Below are 16,468 nucleotides of genomic sequence, written 5' to 3'. Positions count from 1 at the left end.
TAAGTTTGCGGTTGCAGTGCTTTGACACATCGAGGTGCCCGTGAGAGATCGAGAGAGTGGGCTCCGCTCCGCAGCCACCGGAGAACTTCAACTTCTCGCCCGTCAAAAGATTGGTTTCCCGCTCCGGGCCTGCGAGCCTTGGCAGAGGTTGAACAGAGAGACACAGATCACAACTTAATCAATATGAGGCACGAAATAGAAGAAATATAGTTGTGTAGGACAATACCAGGTCACGTTTACGCCGCCCTGATCGAGCTCACTACAATGTAGGTACTCCACGGCAAAATGGCAGCTGCCGTCTACTCGGCTTTGGACTCACAACGTTGGAAGTCTCGAGAAAGCAACTCCACGAATCCATGCATTCCTCGGGGTATCTCGGTAGTTATGATCCAAGTCGAAGAAAAGCCGCGCCATAACATCCATTTGTCATTATCGTCTGGCTCAACCCTGCATTTCCGCATCTCCGTCCTTGTCGCCAGCGCCAGCGCCGCCTGCATCGTCTGGGCCAAAAACGTCTTCCATCGTGCCCATGCCTTCGTCATCCTCATCGCCTTCTTTCTCGTCCATCTGCATAAGATTTTCTGGCTCTGGACGGGCTTCTGGCTCTTCTTCAACGCTCTCTTCCCCTTCACTGTCCCATTCATCCTTTAAACCCCATCCCATCCCCGTGAGACAGAACTTCTCATGAGGGAGTCGGATGCCTCCTATCATCGGTCCGCTCTTCTCGCCATCCCTTGCCTGGGAATTGAGGGATATTCTGTTTCTCTCGTCGGCTAAACTCTTCAGGAATTCTTTTGGTAGGCTGGCCTGAAACTGGTGTCCCACCCTCGAGCCTATGGACATACGTAGCGCCGCCAGACTGACATCGCCTTCTTCCGCTTTGGCTTGATTTTGTTTGGAACCCCTTCCTTTCTTCTGGTCTCCTCCTTCTGCTTGGTCATAGGCCTCGTTTTGGATATGCAGTGCGTCACTCAGGACTGAACTCGTGTATCGATAGGCGAAATCCATCAACTGTAGAGGAACTCTTTGCTGGTAAGCTGTTATACCGTGAGAGGCAAGTAACAGGTGTATAAGCCGATGATCTCGGGGCCTCCTTGCGCTTCCATCGTCGGATAATGAGGTCAGTGGCTGGGAGAGAAGCGCCTCCACTTGCGGTTGTGTCGTCGTTTGAGAGGGTTGAGGCGGTTGGGCGGCTTGTGAAGATGGTTCTGCGGGAGGAGTAAGAGGACCAGGAGGGTTGGCCGGTGAACTCATGGTGCGCAGATTCGAGGAAGGGGCTTCAGAATGGGAATCAGGGCGCGGGAGGACTCGTCGTTGAGGGCGTTGCTGCTAGATACGCACCATCGTGACGACGAGCCTGTGGAAGAGGAAGGGCGAGTTGGATATGAGCTCGGTCAGTGCGGAGTGTAGCACACCTCCGGGGAGGCAAACGACACAATAAGTCAAGGCTGTTCTATCGAAGCAGCGAGCTGTGCGACTGTCATGGGAGTGGTATGAACAGAAATGAGAGAAATGTCATGGATACAAGATCCACGGTACAACTTGAATGTTGTAGATGGCCTCGCGCGACAGACACCAGCCAAGTCGGACTTTATTATTGGACGAAAATCCGGGGAATATTAGGGAGCTTCCGACTGATCTCAGCCAAAGCCGAATAGAGATTCTTCACAGCCAAGGTCTGTTCGACACTTACCACAAATGGATGAAGTGTCTAACTTGACGAGACATTTCCGACGTCGACCGTCTCGATCGCTTTACACCACATGACTTCCGATCTTGAATCTCAACAACATCAAAGATTGTTACCTTGAGAGTCTGTCTTTCGGCTTGTCTGTCTGGCCAGGATCCATGCATTCGCCTCTCTGACTCTACCACTTCACTAGACTCCCGCTCGCCGACTTCTCCGAAACGTAGTCAGCTCAGCCTTGTGTCTATTTGCGTCATCCCGCCAGGCAGCCTCGTTATGTCTCAACCATAGTCCAAGCAAGTCCACTCCACGACAATCAATCTGAACGCAGGATCTTGGAGTGATTATATTTCACCTTCGTGATGCAGTACGTTCGAAGCTTGGGGAGTGGCGTCTCCAAGACGTGGAATTCGATTAACCCGGCGACCCTCTCCGGGGCCATCGATGTCATTGTCGTCGAGCAAGAAGATGGCAGTCTAGCTTGTTCACCATTTCATGTCCGGTTCGGCAAGTTCTCGCTTCTTCGTCCATCCGACAAGAAGGTTGATTTTAGAGTCAATGGGGTAAAACAGGACTACGCCATGAAGCTGGGTGACGGCGGCGAGGCATTCTTTGTCTTTGAGACATCAGACGAGATTCCCGAAGCATTGCAGACCTCACCTCTGGTTTCCCCAGCAAATAGTCCACCTATTTCTGCCACCGACAGACCACCGTCTCCTGGACTTACAGAGCCATCATACCTCGACATCACCGAGCCCGAGAAGGGGCGGAGCAGCCCGGACCCGGCGTCGCAGCCCCGTCCCATTCCGCTCATCAGACGCGAAGGCACAAATCTTAGCGAAGGAGGGGCTTATGGCTCGTTCCCAGGTTCCCGCCCCGAGCTACGGGGAAGCGTGACATCTGAGCCAGCGACCCTCACTGCCCATAACCTAGAACGGTCTGCTTCGGAAGAGGTCCTTCCTGTTTCCACGCGGGAGCAACTGGACTCGGAAAGCGAACCATTCCACCACAGAGCGATTCCCATTCCACCTCGACCGAACGTGGATGGGGCGAGCACCCCTAAGTCCTCAGCCAGTCCCCCTGCGCTAAAAGCCAAGGATGCCTATGATCGAGCAATGACGCTGTCCAAAAAGCTTTCCTCGTCCAACATTCGGTCGAAAGTCACCGAATCCGGGGACCTGATGCTTGACATGACCGGCTACAAATCCAGCGAGGAGGAGGCTCTTCGTGCCGAAGCGGTGGCTCGCAAATTGCTTTCAGAGGAGCTGGAAGGGAACTACGACATTGGATCCCTGATCGGATCGGACGAGAAAGGTAATTTGTGGATCTACAGCAGTGAGGAAGCTCGCGAAGCCGCGAACCGGCGAACGGTCAATTCAACTCTCGAGACGGCCAGCGCAGTGTCACCTGACAGCGCGTCTGATCCGGGCTACCACAGCGACAGTGATCGCAGCGCCGCCTCTCCTGGGCTGGCGGCGGCCAAAAGCCATCAGCAAGGCGGCCAACACCAGAGGGCGCAGTCGGAAGAACTGCCATCGGCGCCGCGCATGTCTGCAGAACAAGGGCGGAACTATGCCAAAACCCTTCGGCTGACAAGCGATCAGCTCAAGGCGCTCAATCTCAAACGGGGTGAAAACCAAATGTCATTCACGGTGAACCGGGCCACTTGTACAGCTTACATGTTCTATTGGATGTATGACGTGCCGATAGTGATATCGGACATTGACGGCACCATCACCAAATCCGACGCGTTGGGGCATCTGTTGAACATGGTGGGCCGGGATTGGACGCATATAGGAGTTGCGAAGCTATATTCCGACATTGTTGCCAACGGCTACAACATCATGTATTTGACCAGTCGGTCCGTCGGGCAGGCCGATACGACTCGAGCGTACTTGAATGGCATCAACCAAGATGGATGGAAGCTGCCCCGTGGACCTGTCATTCTCAGTCCTGACCGGACGATTGCGGCATTGCGACGGGAGATCTACCTGCGCAAACCCGAGGTATTCAAGATGGCTTGTCTGCGCGACATTTTGAACTTGTTCCCCGGCAAGACGAATCCATTTTACGCCGGCTTCGGCAACCGGTTCACCGACGCATTGAGCTATCGCAGCGTCAACATCCCTTCCAGCCGAATCTTTACTATTAATACCAACGCGGAGGTGTCGTTGGACTTGTTAACGCTCAACAAGTACCGAAGCAGTTATGTGTCGATGCGCGAGGTCGTCGACCATTTCTTCCCTCCGGTTTCGACGCTGGTCAAAGATGGTGGCGAGGAGTATACTGACTTTACTTATTGGCGGGATACACCTGGAGACCTGGAGAACTTTACGCCGACCGACTCGGAGCGCGAAGAAGACGAGGATGAGGACGAAGACGAAGATGAAGAGGAAGCCGAAGTCGAGTCAGGAAACGACATGGCCGACAGTTACATCTCCCGAGAGAGCTTTGATGAGTCCTTACAGGACGAGTCGATTCGTGAGTCCATTGAGATTGACGATACCGTAGAAGCCTTGAGAGGTTCTGGGATTGTTGACGATGATGACGATGAAGAAGATACGGAAGGTGAACAGGAACATGACTTGGCAGACGACTACCTCGGCGAGGACGAGAAGAAGTCGAGTCGCAAAGCACTGTCGCAGACACCTACGCCTCGGAGCTGATAACGAGGAAATCCTTCCACTGAGTGTATGATGTTGTCATCGTTGCCTTTGAGCGGCATTTTCATGTTCATTTCAGCGAGGCATCAAGCAATGGTGTGAAAAATGGTGTTTCATGCAGTCGGATTCGATAAAGGTACTGGAATTGCTATGTGTTGTTATTTGTGTAAGTCGCCGCTTCAAGGCGAGCTGTGTGCAATGGACACATTTGGGCCTTAGGGGCGTTCATTATTGAGGCATCGAATGTGAATGGGTCCTTCGCCTCATGAATAAATACCGAAGCTAAGGTGGTCAAGGCGTTCAAGTTTCGTGTATATACAATATCTGATCTACGGTGCTGTCCAATTGCAGATGCTGTACAGTACCTTCAGCAAGCCACGCCCGTCCAATACCAATCTCATCCAGTGTCATGGGGCAGGCATCTGGCGTGAGCAATGCTACTCTGCCACTGTACAGAAACCCAACGTTAGGAGGACCGTCATCTACTAGTATTTGAATTTTCTCCATTCAATCGCCTCCTCTCGCCCATGACGGATCAGAAGCGACCATAGCAGACCTCTCCATCTTTCAATCTCTTCCCGGTTCTAGCCTTGACCTCTCTCAATCTAATTGTTCATCATACCCTTGTCCCCCAACTCTACCACAGCACACCCTCGATCAACGAACATAGCTATGATATTCCCTATCAAGCAAGGGAGCATGGCCATCGTAAGACTGGTCGACCGATCGAACAGAGCAGACCAACCGACCAGACCATGGCAAGGCAGACCAGACCAGACCAGACCAGAGCAGAGCACTTCTTACCCACTCCAAAAGTGCCCTATCCCCAGTATCAGGCTCAGGCTCAGGCTCAGGCTCAGTCTTTTCTCCCTCCCTGATCTTGCTGTCCCCGTAACTAGCACCACCACCACTATCACTCTCCTTCTTTCATCTCAATGCCTCTTCCCATCCTCCTTCCCACCAGCACCTCCTTTCTTACTTTTATCGCCATTCCCAAAGACCCTCTCAAATCTACTCAAGCACCCCACCCCTTCCAGCAAACAATCCGCCACCCAAGCCCACCAAACCCATGAGCCTGTCTCAACCCAATGCCGTCTCAAACGCTTATTCGCAAACCACACCGCCTCACCCACATGAACAACAACCATCCCTCCCAACACGTACGGCTGGAGAATATAACACAGCCTCGCGAGATTTGGAACAGTTCCCCCAAGGGACCAAATACTATACACCACCGACCCCGATCCCGGGTGTAACCTCTCACGGAAAGGAAAAGTAGAAAAGATAACCAAGCACAACAAACTCAACCCCCACTGCCACACCCTATCCGGCTTCACCCACCGATCAACGACCACATCGCTCAGATCCAATGCGGCCAGACAGTCGTTATGCATTGCGACGAGGCGTTCACGAGCTTCTAGCAACGACTTCATAGGTGGATCAAGCGGGATTCTGTATCTGCCGGATGCTGGTGAACTTGGACCAAGAGTGATGATGATGTGGTCGAGAGTAATGTCTTGCATTTGTGCGGTTTTGGTTGCCGGAACAGGGACGTGTGAGTACCGGCTCAAATAGAGGCGGAGAGAGAGGGCGTGGTCGGCGTTCATGTGGGTGATGATGCGGGATTTGATTGCTGCTGGGTCGGGAGGGGTGCGTTGTGTTGGTGGTCCAGATGGTCCACCAGTTGGTGTAGCTGTGGTGGTAGACATGATGGCAACGCTGAGTACTGGCTCACTAATCTGACTGACTGACTGACCGATCTGATCCTATGGAGTGCAAGGGAAGAGGGATACGTGCGTTTAGGTCCTGTTGGTATGGGTTGGTTGATTGGTAGATATAGCTGTTGAAATAAAGTACGTCGTGATAGATATGGTGTTTTTCGTACCTAGTCGAATTGGTGTTAACGTCGTTGTTGATGTATTGACAATATTTGTGGACCTTTTCTCCGTTTAATCGCATCAATTACAGTGATTAGTCGGGCGCTGTGGTAGCTAGCCTGACTGGCCTGGCCAGCACTGAATCACACTACTAGTATGTGATGCTGAGCTTGGATTGTGAGGTGAATAATAGATGGATATCGTTAAACCTCGGTGGGATATTTATTATCCGTATTTTCTGCTACGAGCGATGTCGGACCCTAACCCCGGACCACCACCACCACCACCGCCATCCCCGGTCGGATACAAAAAGGTACCTACCTTCAATATGATTGATCTTGGAATATCTGTATTCCAGGTCCTAACAATACTAACATCTACTGAAGCATGTATTTCTCTCCTGACCAGCTGGGGGTCATCTATTCCCATTCTCTGTGTACCGGTCGACATATCCGTGGATGCAACTGGGTTAATCGCAACAAGGATAGGTACATAGGTAGGGATTTTGCCAAGGGTAAACTTTCGAGACGAGTGATAAGGTAGATTTGTAGCGACTCGTCGTACAGTACAAGAAAGATAAAAGGATCATGATCTTATTATGTGTATGTATCTGAATATATTTGTTACGGAGGCTCCATTTTCCCCTCCCGGATCCTACTGGTTGTCCCAAGCGTGCAAAGATCATGATGTATTATGTTTTCGTGCTCGTGCTCGTGTTCAGAATTGATGATACTCCTCAAAATTGGTGCACGTACTGTACGTGCTTCATCGAGAACGTGCCGTACGGGTTTCTCCCGGCTGCGGCTGACAGCCGAACTCCCTCTCCCCATACCCGCGCTTCACAGAGCTATCATAGCACCAACAGCCTCAGGAGTGCACTGCATTGCTTTTCCTTACACACCGTACCGTAAGGCATTCCCTCTTTCCTTTAGAAAAGCATCCCCTTCGTCTGTTGGATCTTAGCGACATTGATATTCCTAATGAACAGGATCCAAATAAACGAGAGGGCCATGATGCCCGTGCCGGCAGCCAACATCCTCTCCTGGGCATAGCCATAAGCCTTCTGGATAGCCAGCCTGGTGGGACTGCCATATTCGTAACTGAGCTGGACAGTCAAATCGTTGTAGATGGTATCAAGGTCCGGCAGGGCATCTTCAGGCAAGTATCGCGCGAGGGCCTGCGGGAAAGTGTTTGTCCAGATGGCGGCGGACACGGTATTCCCGATGGCGCCGCCGATGTTGCCGACGACATTAAGCACAGCAAGCACAGCGGCCACATACTGGTGGGGCACGGCGGCCAGGACGGCGAGTTGCTCGATGATGATAAACACGCTGCCGCCCATCGAGATGAAAATCTGGCACATGACGATATATCCGATATACTTGTGCGGCTGGCGGAAGTAGATCATCAGGCCCTGGGCGAGCACGTACAGCGGCACGGCAATGTACAGCAGCCACTTGAAGTAACCCGTCTTGCGGATCAGGAATCCGACGAGCAGAAGCAAAACTCCCGACACGACGTCGAACGTGCTGCTGACGTACCCGGCCTCAGAAATAGAAAGGTCGTTGACCACCTGCAGGAAAGACGTGAAGTAGCTGGCCCAGCAGTAGTACGAGATCTGGTACGTCACGTCCAGCAGACATGCCCCGATCACCGTCCGGTCTGTCAGCAATCGTGCCGCGATGAACGGCACCTTCGCCAGGAACGCCTCATGCAGGCCGAATAGCGCCAGCACTACCACCCCGACCACGATCATGGCGATGATATACCCGGTCCCCCAGCCGTTGGGCGCCGAGTCGGCCAGAGAGAATGGCAGAAGGAAGACGGTCAATCCAGCCGCGAACAGGAAGACGCCCAATGCTGGAAAACAAAAAAAGCCACGTTAGCCCATCAAGCACTAAGAGGCACAGCCTGGAACAAAACATACCGTCGAATTCAACCACGTAATGGCAGATGCTCTGCCATAGCGTCCGGCCGCTTTTCTCCCGTCCAAGCACGCCCTGCCGCTTGGCTTTGCGCAGGTTTGTTTTGAGCACAAAGAACAATGGTGCCGCCACCACGGGCAGGATGATGGCAAAACAGCCAAACCCCCATCGCCAGCTGATGTCTTGATAGAAGCCCTCGGATGCCTTGGAGCCCGCGAATGCCGTGATCATGTATGGCGAAGAGGTGAAGGCGTACGCCAGCCCTCGATTCTTCAACTTGGACGCGTCGGCGGTGATGACGTCGATGCTGTAGATCATGCCTCCGAAGCCGACAGAGTAGAAGACCTGAGAGCTGAGTGAGTAATAGATCTCACCATTGCAAAACAAAAGAAGAGCGAAAAGAGAGAGTGTATAAGCCTACCTGTGCGGCGCAAAAGGTGGACAACGAATTGCACGAAGCCATCAGGATCAATCCCAAGTCGGCGAACACCACCATGACCAAGAACCCCTCGGCTCGGCCCCAGATATCCAGCAGCTTCGCGACAGGAATGTACGTCGCCGCACTCATGCAATTGGACACGATATAGATGACGGTCAGGAGCGAATGTTCTTCGAAATCGCTCGTGACATATGGACTGAGATTGTTGAGGATCGATGATTGGAAAGCGTTGACAAAGTACAAGAGAAACATCCTGTCGAGCCAGCCAGTCAGTCAGGTTTGCTCCAGAACGAGAGCTCCATCGTAGGTGTGATTTGAACTGACAGAATGAATACACTGATCAAAGACCGCTTCGACCACGTCAAGGTCACGGCCTCGGCCATTTGCACACCTCTCTGAGCATCGTCCGCTGGTTGCTCGAGCGGTTTGTCAGGTCCATTGTCGGACAGAACCGATCCAACCTCGCGCGGGCCAGAAACATCGGGCTTTATGGCATCCTGAGCACTGATTCCCGGAGTCTTCCCATCGACAGCAGCAGCATCGGTCATGGGCACGGCCGCGGTTGAAGGGCCGTCGGTGGTCGTCCGACGAAACCCAGGACGGAATTTGGAAATCCCAACCATCGTAATGCTTCTGGTGATTGTGAATCGTCTACGAAAGGGTACTGGAAGGCGAACAATGCGCGCGCCAGAGCAAATAGGAAAAATGAGGATGAACCTAGCTTTTCATATTCTTAAAGGAAATGACGGACCCTTCGTCCTGGGAGCTCCAACCCACCCACGTTGGCACCACGAGCCGTTGGGCCATGTCACCTACTAGTAGAGGGCGACGAATAAACGGGCATGAGCGCAACTTCATACGGATCGAGAGCCCCATGGCATGAGGGTCAAATGGTCGGCTCTAGGCCCATGGTCGTACAAGTGGAGGCGCTTTTTGGAGGCCCGAGAAAGGACCATGTGGTCTGCTTCCATCTTCCAAAGCTCTGCACTGTCGTCAACAAGCGAGCAGTGTGGCATCCTATGGACAGAAACGGCATCAATAGAAGCGACGGCGTGGAGGTGCTTGAGAGGTTCTTTGCCAGTGGTTGAGCGCCCGTCGAAGCTTATCGAGATAAGATGCAGATTTTTCTCCGTGCTAGTCGAGAAACGGCAGCGATCACCGGATCAGATTAGATAATTGGAGATAATCTGCCCCTTGTCTGGGACGCCTTATGGGCCCCTTTCACGAAAAGACGTGCCAGCCACGCGTTGTAAGTGGGCAATCTTCCAAGTCCAACTTGGCAGTGGGTAGCTGACCAGCTTCAACTGAGCGGACGGATGTGTAGGCCAGTACAGCACAGTACAGTGTGTCAAGCTCTCTCGGCGGGATTGTAGAACAAGTCTTCTAGTAGAGGTATTGCTGCCATGCAGTCGTGGTATTCGCGGTGCGATATACGTCGGCACAAAGGCTTTCAACCTGTCCTCTCTCTGGGGCCCGCAGGAAAGAGGGTAATTCGGGCTCTAAGCCCTACATTGATGGAGAACTTGAACTGTGCTATGCCGCCAGTGATGACCAAGCGCTCCGGTGACGGACACGGGACACGGTCGGGTTGGCGCCCGCTCATCCGTCGTGAACATCGTCAAGCCATGGATGGCTCCGAAAACGCTTGCTGGCATTGTAGCTTCGGCAGATGCTGGGATAGCGTCCGTTGGACGAGAACGAGTCTTGTCCTGGTGGTCAAATCTGCTCTTTGTTGCATTGCCAAGCTCATCTTTGAATGTAGCGTGAGACCATGATATCCCATGCCGATCTGGTTGAAGCAAGCTTGGATGATATATCGTTGCCCTCCTAAGGCAGACCACTGGACAGCGGATACGCATCTCCACAATCACCGATCTTGCTTCATTACTAGTAGCATGAGGCGATATCATTCAACGAGCCGGGAGAATCCCAGATCAATTGGACCATTCTGACGAGTAATTACCACTCGATACATGGCCATCAGTAATCTCTCGACTACAATGGCTAGAGGTACTGTAACAGTGACATCCAGTATAGTACTCCAGCAACCGACTCAGACTTTCTTTCGCCCGGGCTCCTAATCACCGATGCAAACACCTGTCCTGTGCATTCCATGCATGTCCCAATCGAATTATATCCAACGACATCATATCCCGTCAATTCGTAGCTCGTCTCAAAGTATATGCGCTCCAGGTTTGATCCACAGGCATGCTCAACCAAGTGCACACATTGCCCTGCGCCTGTGAAGACGTCTGCGGTGTAATCATGCACGTCATGTTATATGACTCCTTTTCCCTTCGGATCCCACCCACCTGCTTCGCATCATCAAGACTGGTGCAAAGGCTGGTACGTCATGACATTGCGCAAACTGGCTCGTACGCACAACACTCTTGATCTCAATGCGTTCATCCTGCCACCATAGCCTCACCATTCACCGCATGCGCAAAAAGCAATAGTTCCGCACTCTGTGGGTTCATGGGATTTGCAGCGTGTGTCTCTCGCCAATCGAGCAAAGCTTCATGCACTGCCTCGTCACTATCGATCAGGATAAAGTCGCCGTCCTCGTCCCGGTAACGCAGGCGGACCGACCCCGACGCGATGGAATGATTGGTAAAGCGGGCCAATTTGGCATCAATTCGATCTGCCAATGATCGAAATTGGATGTTACTTGCAATAATCATCGACACATAGTTTTCGTCAAAGCAGACCTTCGCCTTCAGCTGACTTGGTATGTACGGATCTCCATCACTGGAGGGGGATGAGACAGGCGGCGAGAAGGGCCGACCCTGCGATAGTGACTGTCCATGTCCCGGTTTCCTGGGATCGGTCCCATATGAAGGATCGTATGTGTATCCATAGTTCGGCATTCCGGGCCGGGGTCCAGAAGGCAGTCCATACTGTTGATGGGGGGTGCCTCCCCGGGAAGGCGGGCCGTTGTTTGGGGAATTGTTATGGCTTCGAGGAGGAGGACCCATCTGTTTCGCAACATGCGCCGGGATAGGTGGCACGGTCGGCGCGTGTTCACCTGACACATACTTCCGGCTCTGTTGTACCATGGGATGCACATCCGGACTGCTTGCAGATCTCATACGAGGAGGGGGCATGCCGGGGCCAGCACTTGGGCCTCGACTTCGGCCGTTCATCAAATACGGGTTCCCGCTCGTGTGGCCGTTCGTATTGCGAGCCATGGCGGGTGCTGTATTTCGATAAGACTCTTCGGAACGATGGGGGCCCGCACTGATGGGTGTTGTTCCTCGATTAGACCCTCCAAAAGCGGACTGAGAGCTGGACCGGGTAGATACTGACGACTGGGGCGGCGTATCTCGATCAATGGGGGAGAAGTAGGAGCCTCCTGGATATTCCTGGGGAGTCGGCAAGCCCCGGGTATTCAAAGAGAGTCCTCCCATTTCTGCCGTTGGTGCTCGCATGCGTCCAGCTGACATGTGCGGATTACTGCTGCCACCACTTCCTCCTGTTGCAGACCGCGACCGGAGGCTTGTACTAGACGCATTCCTGCTCATGCTGAACTCTGAATACCCCGTCACATCCGTTCCCCCGTAAGTGGTACCAGATAGTCGGCTGTAGTCATCGTCTTCCTCCTGCGCCAAGTAGGGGTTTTCCATGCTCATCCCCTGCAGCGAAAGAAGTTGTGTGTCGGACGTCCCCTTGGGTCTGGCCTCAAGCATGCAAGATGACCGCTGTGTTTCAATAATGTCTTGCCATTTTTGCAATGTGTCGTCATTCTTGAATTTGATGATGAACGTCTCCATCGTGCCGACTTCGCTTCTCCATTGGATTTGCAAAGCGTAATGGCCAGCCGAACTTGTAGCAGACACAGATTTGACATTGTTGAAATAGATTCGACCTTTGAGATTCATTCGAGGCTTCCCCCGCTGGTTCAGTGCAGGTTTGTTCGCCAGTCTGTTCTTGGGTTTGTTGGCGTTAACATCTTTGCACATGATCAAAATGCGGCTGAAGAGGTAGATGTGATATTCCTTCTCTTCAGAACGAAGACTGCCGTCCTTGACGATATTGAACGTCCCATGCAGGAGAAGTTCGCCAAGCGCCGCGATCTGGAGAGTCTTCCAATCATCTATGCGCTCCTGCAGGTCTTGAAGGGCATCATCACGGGTCTCCTTGTCAATTGAGGCATTCGCTTGCATTAACACGTCCTGAATAATTTTGATTGCACTAGATAGGTCGTCTTTCAGACGTTCGTCTTCCGTCTGGCTTTGAAGATCCTGCTCAATTAGTATCAAGGCCAGATATAGCGAGAGATAGAACGTACCTTCAGCAACAGGGGGTATTTAGTCAACCGCTGGAACGGCTTCAGTAAGAAACCATTCAGGATGGTAGGGTTGGCAAGCATTTGTTGGGTCAACGGGGATCGGATGCTCGCGACCATCTTTTCCCACTCCTGCTGACAAGTCGCCTCGCATCTTCTCTGATTGGCAATAAACGGCTCGTACTGTCTGAAAGGGTCTGAATAATGCACGAAAAGCTCGCCCCAGTTTTGTTGATCTTCGGGTACTTCGTTTTGTTGCTCAACACGGATCAAAAATCGTTGCGCAAAATCCAAAAGATTGTTGAGGTTCAAGAAGATGTTGTGGACAGCATCTCCTGTCAATGCGCCGGACTCTTCCAATTCCTTTTTGAGCGCCTGCAAGTTTTGTAGGTGATGAACATATTGCCTTTCGGTCTCGACCAGCTCCCTCAGTATATACTGTCTCCTTGTCATTGACTTGGGTGGTTGATTGGAGGCGTTGGAACCACTGTCCGTTCCATCGCGCGAATCCTCGCTGTCCGTGGACGGATGCAACTTGCCACTCAGTTTTAGGATATCGAGGACACGATTGACCAATTTGGTGACCTTGACAAAACCCGTAGTGTTGTCGCTGTAGAGATCAGTGACGGTGAACGTGTCCGCAGCAGGGATGTTCATCTGCTGCATGCAGGACTTGATGAACAGAAACGCAGCCTCCTTCCCTACCCTCTCTGGCTTGGTGGTGTCCACACGGAGATCGCCCTCCTCCGGGTTGGAAGCATTGTATATGGTCAACAGTGGCAAGCCACTTCGGAAGCATTGCCACAGTGAGGACACAGGATCAGTTTCTCCGTCGGCCTCGCGTTCCTCCATCTCATCAAGGTAGGGTCGGAAGCCAGGGACCCCTGACAGGCGACGGCGCAATTTGATACATATTTGGTAAAGCGATTCTCCATCTCTTACGTTGATGATATTATTCTTGTCCAATATCGGGCCATGGTCACCGTTCATCGTAGGAGGGCAGGCCAGCACTCTTTTCGAGTGCTGCAAGTGTCGCTCGTGGAAGGCCGTATCAGTTTCGATGGAAGACGGGTGGTCAGCGCATATGTCCGAGGCAACACTCTCTCCTGAATTATGCCAATGCCACAAATGATGCGAAAGATGCGTGACGAAGATACGGTGGACTCGGTCTGAGCCCAACGATATGGAGGTAGATTCCTAACGCGTGCGAATCGACGTGTTCGAATTATGTATCGACTGCCACAGGTTCGGCGACACCAGCAAGGAGCGAACCGGCGCAGAGGTATGAGGACGATGGTCGTCTGAGACAGGACGTGTCAGTAAGGATAGACAGACGGGCTCCCTGAGAAGAGCACGTTGGCTCGGAAAGTCGAGGAGGCAAAACGGGCGGACGTACCACACAGTACAGAGCACAGTTGACAGTTCTTCCCCAGGTTCCACAGATAGGCGACGGTGATAACGAAGGGGGCGGGATGGTACGAGGCTCCGACTCTGCCCTGTTGCTATTGTTGGCCGCGGTCCGTAAGTCGAGAGACGCTGACAGTCGTGTGGTTAGCGAGGACGAGGCCTTGGTTGGTCGAGCAGATGCAGAGAAAACCAATCAATGCTTTGCTGCAAGGGACGCAGGCGCGAAGAGGTCGAACAGGAGAGGACGAGGGGAGGAGGATCTTCCAGATCTCAAATCAAGAGTCCAGAGGTCGTTCAAACCAATTGAATGGCTGAATGCGGGTGTTCTCGCTGTGCTGCGGTATGTGTAAACAGGTGATTGTGTGGTTGTGATGGCGGTTTGCAAGTTGTGCGGTGTGTACAGTTACAAAAGTGTGTATTGTGTGTGTAAAAGAGACGGACAGGGACGCAGTCTCAAGCATTCATCGAAGTCGAGCCCTCAAAGCCAGGGAAGAGCGTGGTGGGTGGATATGGAGACTGATGGGCTTGCACAGGGGCCAACAGGGTGCATGTGTACACAGAAGCAGGCGGCGTAGTAGCAGGACTAATAGAGGAGTCCAAGCATGGACAAGGCCGGGCGATGTGCTGGTGGCGGCGGCGGCGGCGGCGGATGCTGGATAGTGCCTGGGTTACGAGCTAAGTAGGTGCCTAACGTCGTACGGTACTGTAGGTGGTAGTGGTCACGGTAGTGGTGGTGTTGGTGCTGGTGTTGAGGCAGCCTATATTTCGCCCAAAGGCATCCTTATTTCGCCCAAACGCCTTACCTTAATAGGCAAGTGGGTTATACAACCCACTTGCGATTAGTCAACTGGCGTAACCCCCATCCTTATTTCGCCCAAACCTTGGCGCCGCGCTCTAATTAGCCGGATATTTAAGCCGGGAGGCGCTAAGCCTAATCGGTCGTAATATCAACAGAAATATTAATAAACTCGATTTAGCTAATTATAGCGCGTTATTTAGGCTATACGAGTTACACTCGAATTAAAGTCGATTTACGAGCTATTTTCGATATAATAGGGTATAAAAGTGCTATTTTTATAGCTATTAAGTATAGCGGAGGCCTCTAAATCCTTAGAACCTCGAGCTTTATACTATATATTTGCCTAGTAAACGAGCTCCTACGTTAAATTACCGGATAATACGAAACACGAAAGTCCTAGGGATTAAACCTCTTCCTATACCTCTTATCGAGCTATTTATTACTCTTATTAGTACCGTTATAGAGCCTCGTCCTACGCCTCTTGATACTATTATAGCTCCTCCTCGTCCTACGCCTTCTAGCGCCGTTATAGCCGTTGTATATTCTCCTCTTCCTACGGTAGGAGACGCCGAGCGCTCTCGTCGAGGAGGCTATCGCTAGAAGGGCCTAGAAGTAGGTAGAGGGCGTCGAGTAGCGTTTAACTACCCCCGTAGATCGAGTTCGCGCTTAACGTACTTAAACTAAGATAACTTACGCCGTAAGTTATTATAATAGGCGCGAGGACGAGAAATAACGATAGATAGCTATATTACGTTAGCGAGATTTATATAGTCGACGTTCTCTATTCTATTAAGCCGCTAGTAAAGCGTAAATAGATCTAGTATTAAAACTTCATCGATACGTAGGATTTAAGAAACGGTATAAGGATAAGGTAGGCCGTAAATACGCGTAAAAGTACCCGTATAAGGTCGAAAGCCTCGAATCGGTCCTAAAGTAGGCGTTACCTTATCGACGCCTATTTTAAGTATAGTATTGCGTACGAGAGATAGGGCGTAAAACGAGACGTAACCGATAACTTAAGACTATAGGCGTAAGCTAAACTAAGGTCGCCTAGCTACTCGATCTACCTCTAAATAGTATTGACTTCGTACGTAACTCTCTTAAATAGACCTCTCGAGGGCGTCGACAATACTAGAGACGTCGAATTACGTCGATTTTAGCCGGCTCTTTAACGCTCGATATATTACCTCGAGGCGTGTCACGGATTGACATGCCAACTTCCCATCACGTGGCACCACGTGATGTCCATTAACACGTGACTAGCACGTGATCACGACGAAGGCTTGGCATGCCTCGGTTGCTGGCTACTTACTCGCGCAACCGAGCGCTACTCTTTCATAATCCTTCGTCTTAGAATTCATATCATAAACAGCACATACGTTTGCA

General features: G+C 51.9%; 5 protein-coding genes across 5 annotated transcripts; 1 reads left to right on the top strand and 4 right to left on the bottom strand.

The window, feature by feature from the left end:
- Positions 1-441: 441 nt before the first annotated feature.
- On the bottom strand, positions 442-1,254 carry HMPREF1120_02558 (transcription initiation factor TFIID subunit D7; the record flags this gene model as incomplete). Its single annotated transcript, XM_009156602.1, has 1 exon — positions 442-1,254. The coding sequence occupies one exon, from the start codon at positions 1,252-1,254 to the stop codon at positions 442-444; it is 813 nt and encodes a 270-aa protein (XP_009154850.1).
- Positions 1,255-1,737: 483 nt separating this feature from the next.
- HMPREF1120_02557 (uncharacterized protein) lies at positions 1,738-4,936 on the top strand. Its single transcript, XM_009156601.1, has one exon. The coding sequence runs from the start codon at positions 2,050-2,052 to the stop codon at positions 4,351-4,353; it is 2,304 nt and encodes a 767-aa protein (XP_009154849.1). The 5' UTR covers positions 1,738-2,049; the 3' UTR covers positions 4,354-4,936.
- Positions 4,937-5,282: 346 nt separating this feature from the next.
- On the bottom strand, positions 5,283-6,059 carry HMPREF1120_02556 (uncharacterized protein; the record flags this gene model as incomplete). The annotated part of the gene is made up of 1 exon (XM_009156600.1): positions 5,283-6,059. The coding sequence occupies one exon, from the start codon at positions 6,057-6,059 to the stop codon at positions 5,283-5,285; it is 777 nt and encodes a 258-aa protein (XP_009154848.1).
- Positions 6,060-7,155: 1,096 nt separating this feature from the next.
- HMPREF1120_02555 (MFS transporter, SIT family, siderophore-iron:H+ symporter) lies at positions 7,156-9,214 on the bottom strand (the record flags this gene model as incomplete). The annotated part of the gene is made up of 4 exons (XM_009156599.1): positions 7,156-8,087; positions 8,155-8,497; positions 8,574-8,844; positions 8,916-9,214. The coding sequence occupies 4 exons, from the start codon at positions 9,212-9,214 to the stop codon at positions 7,156-7,158; spliced, it is 1,845 nt and encodes a 614-aa protein (XP_009154847.1).
- A 1,782-nt stretch (positions 9,215-10,996) lies between these two features.
- HMPREF1120_02554 (cell division control protein 24) lies at positions 10,997-13,866 on the bottom strand (the record flags this gene model as incomplete). Its single annotated transcript, XM_009156598.1, has 2 exons — positions 10,997-12,832; positions 12,880-13,866. The coding sequence occupies 2 exons, from the start codon at positions 13,864-13,866 to the stop codon at positions 10,997-10,999; spliced, it is 2,823 nt and encodes a 940-aa protein (XP_009154846.1).
- Between the last annotated feature and the right edge of the window lie 2,602 nt (positions 13,867-16,468).

Source organism: Exophiala dermatitidis (genome assembly GCF_000230625.1).
Source record: "Exophiala dermatitidis NIH/UT8656 unplaced genomic scaffold supercont1.2, whole genome shotgun sequence".
NCBI classification, from domain to species: domain Eukaryota; kingdom Fungi; phylum Ascomycota; class Eurotiomycetes; order Chaetothyriales; family Herpotrichiellaceae; genus Exophiala; species Exophiala dermatitidis.
The sequence above is the reverse complement of the archived record's forward strand: the minus strand, read 5'-3'. Positions and strand labels throughout refer to the sequence as shown.

Coding starts and splice junctions, on each gene's coding strand:
- HMPREF1120_02557 (XM_009156601.1), top strand. CDS start 2,050: ATGCAGTACGTTCGAAGCTTGGGGAGTGGCGTCTCCAAGACGTGGAAT.